The sequence below is a fragment of the Alternaria atra genome, assembly GCF_907166805.1.
Source record: "Alternaria atra isolate CS162 genome assembly, contig: 30, whole genome shotgun sequence".
Classification (NCBI taxonomy): domain Eukaryota; kingdom Fungi; phylum Ascomycota; class Dothideomycetes; order Pleosporales; family Pleosporaceae; genus Alternaria; species Alternaria atra.
The window spans coordinates 134,337-148,251 of record NW_025091329.1 but is presented as its reverse complement, the minus strand read 5'-3'; the positions used below and the strand labels follow the sequence as shown (position 1 = coordinate 148,251).

Sequence of the window (13,915 nt, the reverse complement as noted above, 5' to 3'; positions counted from 1 at the left end):
TTTAACATGTGTGGTACCTTTAGAGAACGGGTCTGGTGTAGGATCATCGTGAAAGAGAAGCCATAACTTCTTTCGAACATATGCTGGGGCTGGCCGGTCGTATGGATGCCAGTCGTCCAGCTTACTAGCACTGGATGTGGTGCTGTTGGCGCGGGAGCGTGGTTCGCTAAGCGTGAGACCTTCATTCAACACGGTTGTGCTATCTTCGGGCCTCGTAGTAACATGATCTATATCAGCATACAGGTGTCCGTCATCGCTTGGAACGGTCTCCTTACAAGTGGCCTATGGTACCTCAAGCAGAGTTGCCGAATCCAGAGACGCAGATGCACTAGTCTTACCGTCCTCAGCGGCCGACTGTTGCGCATCTAAGACCGAAGACATCTTGTTCTCTGTGACCATTTTTGAGAGCGGTAGGAGTGGTGCAGTGGAACCTTCCTCCAGGGTACCACCGCTAATAGCTTGGGATGGCCATTGATCCACAAAGGGCATGTTCGGGCTGATAGAATCAGGGTGTAAGTTGTTATCCTCAAGGTCTTGACTAATTTGCCTGGGCAGCTCTTGTCTTTCGATGGGTTCGTTTTCGACTAAGGCACGCGAGATCACAGTCGGTTCTCGCACGCCGGTCCGGTAATCCTCTGCGATATGCGTCAAAACATCCCGAACATTTAGTACAGACAAACTGCACATCTGTTGGGTCATGATTTCCGCACCACATGTGAGGCTTACCTCGTCACACTACTCAGTTGTATTTGGAGAGAAGACGCCTCGCTCTCATAGTCTTTCGCAATTGCTTTTGCGTCTGACATGATAAACTTCGCCAGACTTATGATTCGTCGCTTGCCCATATCCGTCTCCACTTTCTTGTATTCATTTGAGGAACTCATCGACTTCATCCAGCGTTATGTTGCAGCCATAGTGTCGTGCCTTCAGCGAGGCTAATCGCGACTCGCTTTGCGGTAGCAGTCCCTGTCGCTCCGGCTCAACAATGAACGTCTTCGTATCGTCGAGTATATCGCGAAGTTGTTGCACGTGTGCAGTGAGGTGAGCGTATTCGTCAGGAGCATCTCTGCAACGCTTGTATATCTAGGAATTGCTCGGTGCGTGATATACTACCTAGGTGAACCGATGAACTGCTTGCCAGAAAATTCTTGTCAGTGAGAACATCGAAGTCACCAACAGAGAAACCAAAATTCATAGCCGAGGATTCTTGAGTGTACACAGATTCTGGCCTCTGGTATTGGTGTGTGCTGAAGAACTTCTCAAAGATGTACAGCATAGTGAAGCCAACAAGAAGTGGTTGATTGGCGGGGTGAGCGGCATCGCGAGCGGACAAAGTAGACTACGCTATACCACACTTTTAATACTCCTCCACATGATTGCAGAGTATAAGCAGGCTGAGATTGGAACGATTCAAAACGCTTTCGTTGGGAACATTATTGGTCCTGGGCATTGGCCTCAAGTCTTATCGGTACCATGCGCGAACGACCGGAGATGCGGTGTTTTGGTTGGTTTCCGTGAGTTCGTGGAGCTCGCGCCCTTGGATGAAAAGCCGCGATCGCGTGTAGATAGCAAGCACGATAAAGCCATGAGCGCATGCGTTATGTTCTGCAATTGGTACTGAGATGAATGTTTGACGTTCAGGCGTTATCGGAATAGTTAGCAGGGCTGTGAGTGAGAATGTTGGCTGACGTGCAGAGAGATAGAGGGGCGGAAGTGACGGACAAGAGACACTAGCGCGTCGCGCTAATTCGCGCGGCATTGGGGGTTGGCAGGCATAGCAGGCACGCGCTGGGGTAAGTACGACATCCTTCTAAGAAACGCATCGGAAGCGAGTAGAACATCTCTAACAGTAGGGGGCGTTTGCCTAAACGTTTGAGTGAGAAGGTGTAGGAATAGAGGTTTTTCTGAGTGTTAACTAATTTTAGCCAAGAAGAGTCCGCACCGGCTTTCGCGGCGCGTGGCAGGAGCGACACGCAGTACGTGATGCCATCTATCAACGCGGTAATAGTTTTTGAGTGATGCGAACACGAGATGCAGGGGTGAGAGAGGATTTCAAATGGACTTCTAGCGCTCTACCTTGCTAAAGAAGACCAGCCATGCTCAACAACCTACAATACACACATCGAGGCTGTTTATCAGCATAAAAACTTGTCCCAGATCGCCGCTTTCCTCTCGTCGTTCGCCGCTAAGCCCTTACACTTGCTTGCGGAACCCTTGCAGGACAAATCTGCTGTGAGGGGATATGTAGGGTACCAACATGTACATAGCTTACCTAACTTGTCCTTGTCCGTGATACTAACAGGGGTCGCAATGTTCACCCCATAGACTTGTTCAGCGGATGTGGCCATGCGCCAATAGATCGTGGCATTGTAGTTAGCGCATTGAAGGTCGTCGATAGTGGTGTAGACACTGTAGTGGCGGGTATTGAGTCTGAGAACGCTACCTCTTGTTTTTTAAACGTCAGTATCGCACTAAGAGTAGTTATTATATGAACTATGCTGCGTTTGAGTCATGGTATTGGTTCCTTACGCCGCTGATGATATGCTTGTATGTTAAGACGCAGTGATCGACTTTAGCGTCGTCGGCAACTCCTTCGAAGAACTGTTTAGCGTTTCGAGCTTGGATGAACAAAGCGTTGTCAGTAAGCGCGAAGAACCCAAGATTTGTTCTAGCGTTGGCTTCTGTCAGTGTGTAATCCCTACTGATGTTATTAAACTGATAGGTATCCCTCACGGTTGGTGAGATCGAAGTTGTGTCAACCTCGGACTTGACGATACCTTCGCAGAATGTTCTGGCAATATCGACGGCTTCGTTTCTGTCAAAGTCTTTGGTGTAAGGGTGTTGATTTGGGTATTTGCTGGAGCAGGTAAGGCCATAACCTGTGTCTATATCAAGTAAATCATCCTTCGAGGCTTCGGTGGAAGCATTATTGAAAAGAGTTGATTTGTCCGTTCCAGGATTGCTAGGCACATCGATAACGAATGGCGCTCTTATTATATCGGCCTTCCTGTCTGGTTCGAGCTCTTGCTCAACGTCGAAGACGTTCGAATCAGGTTGTAGTCGAGACGTGTTGTACTTGAGCTGAATTATCCAACGACGACTGAAAATATTGTTGAGGAGGATTGTTGCGCCATCGTGGTCGCTGAAAGGAACGGCAATCTCTGCATAAGCGAACATTGCAGGGTTCACTTCCGGTAGGAAAGTGAAATTCCCATGGATAGTTTGCCCTACGTACTTGGACAGCGCAAAGATAGCGTAGTTGTCCGCTAGAGACATTAGTTTGCTACAAATGATCTCCGATGCAGAGTATAACATACCATTGACTGATGCACAGTCATTTGTACTATCGTCAGCTCGGACTAGAGCCTTAACACATAACACCCCGTGGCATACTGACCATCTGTTAACGAGGATGTGTGGAGCGAGGCTCGCTGTTTGGTGTTTGCATGATGGTGTCTATCGATGAAAAGATTGAAGGAGGAGAAGAAACTGTGATGCGAGATCTCGTATACAGCGATGACTATTACGTAAGACGTGGTAGCATACTCTTCGTCATATCGGAGTCGTTATGACTGGATATAAGATCCAAATGACTGTTCGTTGTTTGGATGGTGATTCACATATCCCATCCGTCCCAAGTCGTGTAGATCTGCTGGAGGCGGGCATGTTCGTCCGGACCCGAAAAGATTGAATCAATTGCGCGCTCACATAGAGATCTGATGTCCTTCCGACCTAGATGAAAGTGTTGTGCTGCAAGATAGTATTCTTGCGAGAGAGGACTGCAGAACACTCCAACATCATCCGTCTGCAATACGTCAGTCGCCAGCGTAGTACGCATATCAAAGCCTAGAACATACGCTCAAGGCAACGGGAACACTGCTATTCCGCCACATTCCAAAGTGATGGTCTGAGTAAGTGCCCGTGATCATCTTCGCATGGACGTTGCAGCTGAGGCATAGCTCAACGCCAGTCCCATGCTGCTCGATGATCTTCCGAAACTCTTCTTTGACATGTATGACGTGACCTAGTCTGTTAGGCTGCCATGATAGAAGTGTTTGTAGCTCCAAGTCTGAAGCCGAAGTCTCGCTCTCGGCAAAGTGCAGCGTGATCTCCAGTCCAGCGGCCTTTGCGCGAGCGAAGCTGTCGCCGAATATGCGCACGTCGCCTTTCGCTGGGTCGCCACAGAGGTCGACACCGACGACCCCGGCGGACTGGTACTTTATGGCAAGATCAACAACTTCCTCCGCCTCAGTAGTATTGTTGCGACGGTCGATTGACAATATGAGGAAAGCCCGCATGGTATTATTAGCATCATGATTATGGGCCTTGATTTGATCCAAGATGGTCTTCACGTAATTTTCCTTGGTAACGTTTTCCCCAGGAATTGCCCTTGGGGTTGTTCGAAGCTCAACATAGACAACACCATCATGCTGGAAGTCTTGCAGCACAGCTTTGGTTGAGTACCTAAATCGATCAACCACAGCTCACCACACACACGTCTATGTCGGAAGACATACTGGATGCTCGGCAAATCGCTGCAAAGGCGATAAATGTACGACGAAAACAGCGGGAAGAACCTAACCTAGCTGTCAGACGTCTGCTAATGTCTTGCACGTTGGCGAGCCGGCTGTTTGGGATGGCAGCCATTTGTCAGGAGAATATTGGCCACGACCTCGCTTCCACGCAAGCTGTTCGATCGTCCTAGCCCATGTATTCCCCAACGGCACGCCGGTGTTACAGCGATAATTCCGCAAAATAGGCAAATCAAATCGAGCTAGGCCTACGTTTTGATATCGTAGTCGACCTTTCCCGTGGGAATAGCTACTAGAGGATCCTCTAGGTCGAGATCAGGATCCCGCGCTTTCTTCGTCACCCATATGTGGTGCAGGCAGTCGCGACTGATGCTGCCGGTCAAGTGGGCATGAAGCTGAGTCGCGGGATTAGCAATGCAGCGAACGGAAGTCTGAGCTTCCTTGGCGCTTTGACTCGGAACCAAGGGGGTTGGAGCAGTACCTCAATCTTGGGCAATCCCTTGGTGAAAGCAGCGTCGACGGGCAGGTCTGCAGTCACGGCGGGCGGTGCAGTCATGATAGCAGCGGACGGACAGGGTGCACAGCGGTATTGGTGGCGTTGGCGACGTTTCTCGAAGCGATGATGGAAAGATGAATAGACTTCGGGGCCGTCCAGGACATGAGGCATTCGCGGTATAGCGGCGGACGCGGGTCATTGTGCTAGCACGTCTCCTTTGGGGCTCCCCCTCGCTGATTCGTCCGTCGCCTCGGCAGCCCCAAAGGAGGAGGTGCGCTGCAGGAGATTGCAGAACGCGCCTTCTTCGTCAGGAGGAGGGCTGCAACTCCAGCACTTGACCACGTCGTCGCTTCAATTGTGCAAACACAGAGTGAAGCCAAAGTGTTCCTAGGGTGCTACGACGTTGGTATTCAATCCACGCACTCACTCTTCGCGTAGTACTGCAGGTTTTGCGCATTCTGTGCCGGAGGAACGCCCTTGATCTCCAGCGCTCGGCTAAGCCAAGCTAAGCTCACCCCCGGGCCGCTCCTGTACCTCACTCATCTCCAAAGCCCTCGTAACCCTTCCATCCTCAAGCCCCCACGACCGTTTGCCTGCCGCCGCTCTCTCTGCGCAAGCAATTCAATCTGCTCTGCGCGCCTCCTTCGCCATTGCTGCTGCTTGTCGATCGCTTCTCTCGCCGTTCCCTCGTCCACCCGGCTGTCGCGCTCCCTAGGAGGCCCCCCCTGGATTCGCCTGCCTCGCCGCCTCGCGCTCTCCGCGACACCGACCTCACCATCCGGCAGCACATTCATACATGGCCGACATGAATCAGGAAACTATCCAGCAAAAGATCCAGCTCGCCCGACGCGACGCTGAGGCGCTCAAGGACAGGATAAAGCGCAAGAAGGATGAGCTCGCTGACACCACCCGTATGTTCTTTTTCCGGCCGGCTTGCACACCGCAACGACAGCACGTAGACGGCTAACACGATGCGCAGTTCGCGATGTTGCCAGAGACCGTGTCGAGGCCCTGCCGCGCCTCACCATGAAGACGAAGCGGACGCTCAAGGGCCATCTTGCCAAAATCTACGCCATGCACTGGTCGACGGACCGCAGACATCTCGTGTCGGCTTCGCAGGACGGAAAGCTCATCATCTGGGACGCTTACACGACAAACAAGGTTCATGCCATCCCACTGCGCTCGTCCTGGGTCATGACGTGCGCCTACTCGCCGTCTGGCAACTACGTGGCCTGCGGTGGTCTCGATAACATCTGCTCCATCTACAACCTGTCGGCTAGGGAAGGACCAACGCGTGTCGCGCGCGAGCTGTCGGGCCACTCGGGATACCTCAGTTGCTGCAGATTCATTTCTGACAAGCGCATCCTCACATCGTCTGGTGACATGACCTGTGTGCTATGGGATCTCGAGACCGGCTCCAAGGTACACGAATTCGCCGACCATCTCGGCGACGTTATGAGCTTGAGCATCAACCCGCTCGACCACAACCAGTTCGTCTCTGGTGCTTGCGACGCTTTCGCCAAGCTCTGGGACATCAGACAGCAAAAGTGCGTGCAGACCTTTGCGGCGCACGACTCCGACATCAACGCTATCCAATTCTTCCCCAACGGTAACGCTTTCGGTACCGGTTCGGACGATGCCTCTTGCCGTCTGTTTGATATCCGCGCCGACCGCGAACTCGCATCATACCAGGTACGCTCAATGACATGCTTGGCACTTCTGGTATTTGGATTACTAATGTATGTGTCGACAGATTCCCGAACCAGTCTGCGGTATCACATCCGTAGCCTTCTCTGTTTCCGGAAGACTGCTGTTTGCAGGTTATGACGACTTCGAGTGCAAGGTAAGCAATCAGCGCTTTGCCCACCAGTTCCACAGTCTAACAATTCTCAGGTTTGGGACGTACTTCGCGGCGAACGTGTAGGCACATTGCAAGGACACGACAACCGCGTCAGCTGTCTCGGCGTCAGCAACGACGCGCTCAGTCTATGCACCGGTTCCTGGGACTCGATGGTATGTTCTCTCGTTTCCTCTACTCCCTCATGCATCATACAGACAGCTAACTTGCCATAGCTGCGCATCTGGGCATAAGCGCCGTCAGCCTACCTCACAACTACGACGCCATGTAACGACGCCAATCCGAACGTGTGCGCACTCCTGTAATATTGGCAAACTACACCTACACCTACGACAGCGAATCTCCACATCTCCTGGCAATACCATACCCCTGCTGCATCTTATCAACCAGGAGAGTACTGGAGCCGCTGCCTTACTCATAAGAATATAATAACTCGCACTTGTCTGTTGGAAAGGACGCTTCGATGTGGCTACGGTTGCCGACTGATGTTTCAGGCGCCCGGAATCCTTTTGTACTTTTTTCCTTCCATACCACTTGTTCTATTCCTCTTCTTCTACGACAGCGCTGCTCGTGCTCGTCTACTCATGTCCGGGCCGACTGTTCTTATGTAACATGTAGTAGCAACCACTCTATCTACATCAAACCCTTCGACATAGTGTTTCTCCTTGCGTTTTCTTTTTTTGCTTGATCATGGTAAAAGCGGATGAATGTGCTTGGCACACAAGTTATGTGGGAAAGAGATGGGGAACTACATGCAAGATGGAGCTTATATGTGGTGGATGTGGACGGATCATGGGCTTCTGTTTCTGGCGCGCATGCGGGTTTTGATGTGTACGATCTTGGTTGGGTTGTGCAAAGATGAATTGGTGGGGGGTAGTCAGCGAGTTTTCCATATACCTCTTTTTAAGTTTATCGAACGGGAATGCTTTTGTGTGATGATATTGTGATGACTTGTTATTGCGTTGCGCCCGCATTTAAGCACCAACACTTTCCTCACAGCAGTGACTTATGATTGTCTTTTTCCTTTCTCTAGGGATCTTGCAACGTCTCGAGCGTTTGAGCGCTACGGCCATGTCATTCCAACAACCATGGAAAGAAGGAAATACCCTCAACGTGCCTTCTAGACCTTGCCGCGACTGTTATGCGGCGCTCTAAGCGGTAACAGTAGTTTTGCGAGTCTGGCTCATGGCAACGTCTAGTCCAGGCCATTCTGTGCGAGGCATTAACAGCTCCAAAGTGATTACCTTCCCTGGGATATACCCGTTCGCGGATCTAGTGGCGTGGCACACCGTTATGCACATGACCAGGTTGCCCAGGGGACATCAATGGGTTAACTCGGATGTCACGCTGAGACAGTAGTGACAGGGCAGAGCGTCATTGACCAGAGCTTACTAGAATCACAGTGACGTGACCGTGTTATAACGTTCATCGCGCAGGGCTGACAACAGAAGCTGGCGTGGATCTTCGTTTGACCGCATATCGACCGAGCATTTCATCTCAGGAGGCGCAAGAGCCATGTCGTATTTCGGGGCGGTGACCATGCAACGTCTATTTTCGAAAGGGAATTCAGATGTATTGGAGCTTCGTCTCTGGCTGGCATGAACATGCCTCAGCTATTACCGCCCCCAATCTTAGGCTTGCATAGCTGCTGGACCCTGAAATTGAACAAAAAGGAAGCGCCTCAGCCGATGCAGGAGTCGGAGAATAACAGAAGCCATGAAAAATAATGCTTCTAGAAGCGAACATGGAAGGATTTCTGCATACGATGCGACCGGGGGACTCGCATCAGGGATGTAGCCGGGACAAGAATATCAAACAAGACCGAAAGGGAAGACGTCCCCTCAACCCCTTTTGGCCGGTTAAACTATGGTGTTGCATGACAGCTGCTGCCTCGACAAGATTGAAACATTGCCAGCGGTGCACAAGTGAATCGACCGATGCCTTGTGGTCAACTGTGACGTGTAGCCTTAAAACGCGCAAGACGAGGATAGGGCAAGTTGGTGCTGCGACATGTCAACGTATCGAACGAGGCGTGTAGCAAGATAGTTCGGCATGGTGTTTCAGCAGTGGACAGGCTTTGGAAGCCATCGCGCGCCACCCGCAGCTCCTCAATTGGGCGGTGTACGGCGGACGAGCGTGTTTCGAACTCGAGCATCCTGTTTCATAAAGCCGACGTGCCATGTGCCTCTCGCCAATCGAAGGTGAGAGATGATCGTGCGGGCATCCAATGCATCGCGAGTAGTACCGGTCAGCATCAGCCCTAAGCCCTAAAACAGCACTTGACATGCCCATCCCTACACACGGTACCGCATCGACCACGTACGCTGATTGAAGTCGTCGAAGCTCTCCCAGCATTGCCTTACCGTGCGCGTCCAATTGTAACGCTGAAACTCAAGCTCGCACTCGAAAACAGCCCTGCAAGGTCCACGCCAAGCCCTGTCATCCAGCGGGGCCCTCATCCCAGACAGACTGAGCGATCCCAAACCCGAACCACCTTGAACCTTGCAACGCAACGACTCCCTTTCCTTTTTTTACCACCCACCCACGCGTCACCGGACACAGACACCCAACAGCTGACCTTCCCCTTCTCCACAAACAACATATATCAGTCGCGGCCCGTCCATCTCGGTCCCCGCTCTTCTTTTTTCTTCCGTCATGACGACTACAGCCGCACAAGACGAATTCAACGACCTAATCCGCAGAAACGAAGATCTCGGCGACCGCAACCCCCATCCCGAAGACATTGACAACGACTCGGACATCTCGGACCCTGAATCCCCCGGTGCTGCAGCCGATTACCTTGAGAAAGTCGATACAGACGACGAACTCGATATCCCAGCCGATATGAGGGCAAACTACTACATGCCGAACATGCGTTCGGAAGCCAACACCGGGCCCAAGGGTGTCATCGCTGATGCCCAGGCTTTTGAGCAGGCGAAGAAACAGGCGAGGAGGTTTACGTGGAAGTCGAAGAGTACGGCACAGGCGCCGGCGCAATACAATGTCAGTGCGTATCGGGATGAGAAGAACACGTCGTCTGGCAGTGATGACGAGATGGATGAGGGCTTCATGCGGCAATGGCGGGAGGCGAGGTTGAGGGAGCTACAGAATGTGGGCGAGAGGATACGGTCGAGGACGAACAGTCCTTCGAGGAGGATCTATGGCGGGATGCCGCTTGTAGATGGCGAGGGGTATTTGGATGCTGTTGATAAGACGGCGAGTGGGACTGTTGTTGTGGTGTTTATTTACAACAGTGACGTACGTATTCATTTCACCACGCATCCTATACTACAACAAGTAACTAACGATTTCTACAGCCAAGGGCCCTCGTATCACAAACGTTTGAGAGCGTCATGCACGATGTAGCGAAACGCAACGATACAGTCCGCTTCGTCAAGATGTACAACGACGACGCTGAGATTGAGGACACGGGTGTACCTGCTGTTCTCGCATACAAAGGCGGCGAGAAGTTTGCGGATATAATACCGCTCGTTGACGCGCTACCCGATGATTCGGAGCTCAGCGCTGTTAGCCTTGAGACACTCTTCAGACAGTGAGTTATTCTTTCCTTTGCGTAAACCGGATTCGTGGCAAGTGGCTAACAATCAATAGACACCGTATTCTCTGAACGACATCTTTCAGTCCCCCTGTTGAGCAGCATCTCCTGTGTCTTTCAGCCGTGAAATCATTTCACGACTACTCACGTACCGTCCCGATGGAAGGTGACATCGAGGCCTTGCTATGTCATCGGATTGAACCTTCTTCTCCGACCGTGGTAGTTTGATCACGATACAACAATATCTGCCCTGGTCCCTCCACTCATCTCACTCCGGCACGACGGTCGGCCAGCCAACTGACGCTTCACAGCTTGCTAGCTTTCTCTACCAGATTGCTATGCGGGGCTTGGTCCTGAATCTGGTGGCTATGTGGATTTGCGCATCGCAGCTTGTGCATTAATGAACGTTGTTTGTATTTGAAAGTCTTTTGTACATTTAGCGATGCGGATTATGGTTTCTTTGCATTAGGGTATTACAAAGTGCATAGCACTTTGCTATATTGCTGTGCTTGGCGTTTTAGGTTAGATTGGTTGGTTGGCCGCAGGGCTTCTGGTTACGAGAGGATAGTGACTCGACTGCGGTTGATGGGTGTTGAAGGATACCCAATTTGATCAGTTTTTCGAGCTTTGTTCTCGTTATATCATATTCTTTTTGGTTCTTGATTCTTGGTTCTGTGTTTGCTATTCCCCTTAAATCTACACTATTTATTTGACTAAATCGCTCTTCTATGCCTGAAGTCTGCCTTATAGGTATCCCCATTCTGGCGTCAGCTTTTACTGCGCCACTCGCTAATTGTTAGTACCTGCCTCAACACTACGCCCAACCAAACTCTTACTTGGTGCGAACCGACGGAGAGTACTTTTACCATTCGCAGCCAAGAACTCCTAGAATGGCCTCGAATGGAAGCTGACGTGGTAGTTTTGACACGGGCTATGCACTCATTCAGGTTTCAGCCCCCTTGGGGCTATGCATTACCGAATTACGGCTTGTTTACGACTTGTCTCTAGATCTGTGCCCAATAAAATCTCGTTGTGGCCTTGTTTCCACACTTTCACCGTTTGCGGGGCCGCAACGCCTATCGTTCCTCGCTTGAGCTGACTTCAGCTTCAGCTTCAGCCCCAGCCACATCCTGCAGATTCCTGCAGCCTCGTTACTGCCTCACCTGTATAAAAAATGTAGTGATAAGTACCTAGGCTAGAGGACTCTTTCTGTTGTTTGCTCGAGGGCATCCTGCTATGCGGTCCATGATGGAATCTATCCAGGACACGGTCGACACCGTAGGCAGTCTACGGATCTCAACCGATGAATACTTTAAGCATACCCCGCTTGATCACACCAAAAGATCCATTAGACTTGTGCGGATCCTCCCTAGGCTTTCGACTGAGGCTCTTATACAATGCGAAATATCTCACGCGACAACCGATGCGTCATACGAATGTCTTTCGTATCGATGGGGACAAGATACATCCCAACACGAGATTTTGCTCAACGGGAAACGGTTCCGAGTGCGGCAAAACCTTTTCGATTTTCTTGAGCACATGCGTTTGGGATTCGTCACATCAGCGAAAACGACCCAACTGATATGGATCGACGCCTTGTGCATCGACCAGTCGAGCATAGATGAGCGCAATCACCAAGTCGCGCAGATGGGAACGATATTTCAAGGTGCCACGGTAGTAAGAATATGGCTTGGAAGATGCATACGGTTATGCCGTGCATTACCTAAAATCGAAGTCTTACGCTACCACTACATGGGACGCTTCTTGCACGAAGAATTCTCGGAGGAAGAGTTCTCGGACGACGAGTTCTCGGACGAAGATTTCAAACTGCCTACTTACCTGAATCTGAAGCAAACAAACGGAGAAATAAGTCCGTTGCTAGTACAGATATACAAGATATACGGCCAGGAAATGTCTCTCTTATCAACACCCAAGGACCCCGGCTCGAAAACGGCCCCTTGTCTAGAACTTCGTGAGGCCAAACGCCACGAGCGATTAGCTGTTCTACAACAGACCCTCGAGGCGGAATTTTTCAACAACGAGTACTGGTCGCGAGCGTGGATCACCCAGGAGATTTTCGTTGCAAAACACGCCGTTGTAATGTTGGAGAAAGAAGAGTTGTCGATTGCAGCATGTATCAACGTTCTTTGGGGTTGTGACAAAGCCGCGGTACACGACAACAAGATCGTCAACAAATTTGCATCATACCTCGGCTTCGATAACTCGGGTCTACCGTCAATCCAACTGGGAGGCACAAGCAAAAGCTTTCTCTCATTGCTACGACAATTCTCTGATAAGGATTGCGCAATTCCGCGTGATCGACTGTATTCCCTTTTGTCACTCTATTCAGATGGTGGCAAGGTGGCTGTCGACTATGCTCAGCCTGACGACGAACTGCTTTGCCACGTGGCAAAGTGCTTGTACGAACCTGTAGGTTTATGCTCAATCATAAACCTCGCTAGAAGCTTGATGCCTCAATCCGAATCTCTAGGAATAGGTTTTATCGACATTGATCTTCCACATCTGGTCCTAGAATGGGAGCCAGCAGACGCCTTCATCTGTCAGCATACAATGTCGCGAGCTCAATCGCAATATACGTTCCGCAAGTTGTTGGACGTCAAATTCTCTAAAACCTCATGTATCTTCTTACCCAAAGTACTGGAGATGTTACATGGTAGGGCGACTTTGATCGAATCTTGGCCTACTGCCGAAGAAGAACCCGATTTTACCTGTTATGGCGAACGGATGATGGCCGTCTCAATATCAGAATCTGGAGCGCAATTCGACGACATTATGTCGCGCAGCGGTAAGAATGTTGGCCCCAGTACATTACGCATGTACGCACATGACTTCGGTATTTGGATGGCTAACAAGGAAGACAATATCTGGACGGTGCGTATTCGACTGAGCCTACTCTGGAAAATGTTTGGAACAGCGAATGCAAAGGAGTTGTGTAACAGTCTGCATCGATTTTCCTATGGTGGGATCTGTACACATGTAAGGTTGGGATGTGGACCTTTGAATCTGGGTCTTAGAGTCTGATATTCTAAAAGTGTGTGTTTGGTGCTTAGTTGTCCGACATTAATTGTATTATAGCAGGTTACGTGACCCGTCTTCTCTTGCAAATCCTTCTAGAGGGCACTTGATAACAGAGACCTTGGAGCTCCATCTTTGTAACTCCTTCCTTGAGTGATACGGCCTCCCCGTCGTCTACTGCTTGCCGCAATAGTGCTTGTACCCCACAGGCGAATGTTCTCTGTGTGGATGCGTATGGCCTTCCTTTATGCCCGACGTATTCACGGACGTCCAGCCGAAGGCTACAATGGCGTACGTTGGAAAGATATGATATTTCATCATTTCTCCTAGAGATGACAGTGTCTTTGATCGAAAAGATACTTTCTGTACAGTATGCTCATATCTTAGTCAGCTTACCTGAAATGGATAACGCCCTGAAACACCCAGATAGTACTAAG

The 13,915-nt window shown here is 50.6% G+C and overlaps 4 protein-coding genes across 4 annotated transcripts; 3 read left to right on the top strand and 1 right to left on the bottom strand.

Annotated features, from left to right (window-relative positions):
* Window positions 1-2,453: 2,453 nt before the first annotated feature.
* ALTATR162_LOCUS9437 (uncharacterized protein) lies at window positions 2,454-5,088 on the bottom strand (the record flags this gene model as incomplete). The annotated part of the gene is made up of 7 exons (XM_043317071.1): window positions 2,454-2,471; window positions 2,530-3,266; window positions 3,733-3,805; window positions 3,858-4,464; window positions 4,518-4,577; window positions 4,785-4,927; window positions 5,014-5,088. The coding sequence occupies 7 exons, from the start codon at window positions 5,086-5,088 to the stop codon at window positions 2,454-2,456; spliced, it is 1,713 nt and encodes a 570-aa protein (XP_043173006.1).
* A 736-nt stretch (window positions 5,089-5,824) lies between these two features.
* On the top strand, window positions 5,825-7,119 carry ALTATR162_LOCUS9436 (uncharacterized protein; the record flags this gene model as incomplete). The annotated part of the gene is made up of 5 exons (XM_043317070.1): window positions 5,825-5,939; window positions 6,008-6,720; window positions 6,782-6,871; window positions 6,922-7,041; window positions 7,102-7,119. 5 exons carry the CDS (start codon window positions 5,825-5,827, stop codon window positions 7,117-7,119), a joined length of 1,056 nt encoding a protein of 351 aa, XP_043173005.1.
* Window positions 7,120-9,541: 2,422 nt separating this feature from the next.
* Window positions 9,542-10,514, top strand: ALTATR162_LOCUS9435 (uncharacterized protein; the record flags this gene model as incomplete). The annotated part of the gene is made up of 3 exons (XM_043317069.1): window positions 9,542-10,144; window positions 10,204-10,439; window positions 10,499-10,514. 3 exons carry the CDS (start codon window positions 9,542-9,544, stop codon window positions 10,512-10,514), a joined length of 855 nt encoding a protein of 284 aa, XP_043173004.1.
* Window positions 10,515-12,194: 1,680 nt separating this feature from the next.
* On the top strand, window positions 12,195-13,484 carry ALTATR162_LOCUS9434 (uncharacterized protein; the record flags this gene model as incomplete). Its single annotated transcript, XM_043317068.1, has 1 exon — window positions 12,195-13,484. The coding sequence occupies one exon, from the start codon at window positions 12,195-12,197 to the stop codon at window positions 13,482-13,484; it is 1,290 nt and encodes a 429-aa protein (XP_043173003.1).
* Between the last annotated feature and the right edge of the window lie 431 nt (window positions 13,485-13,915).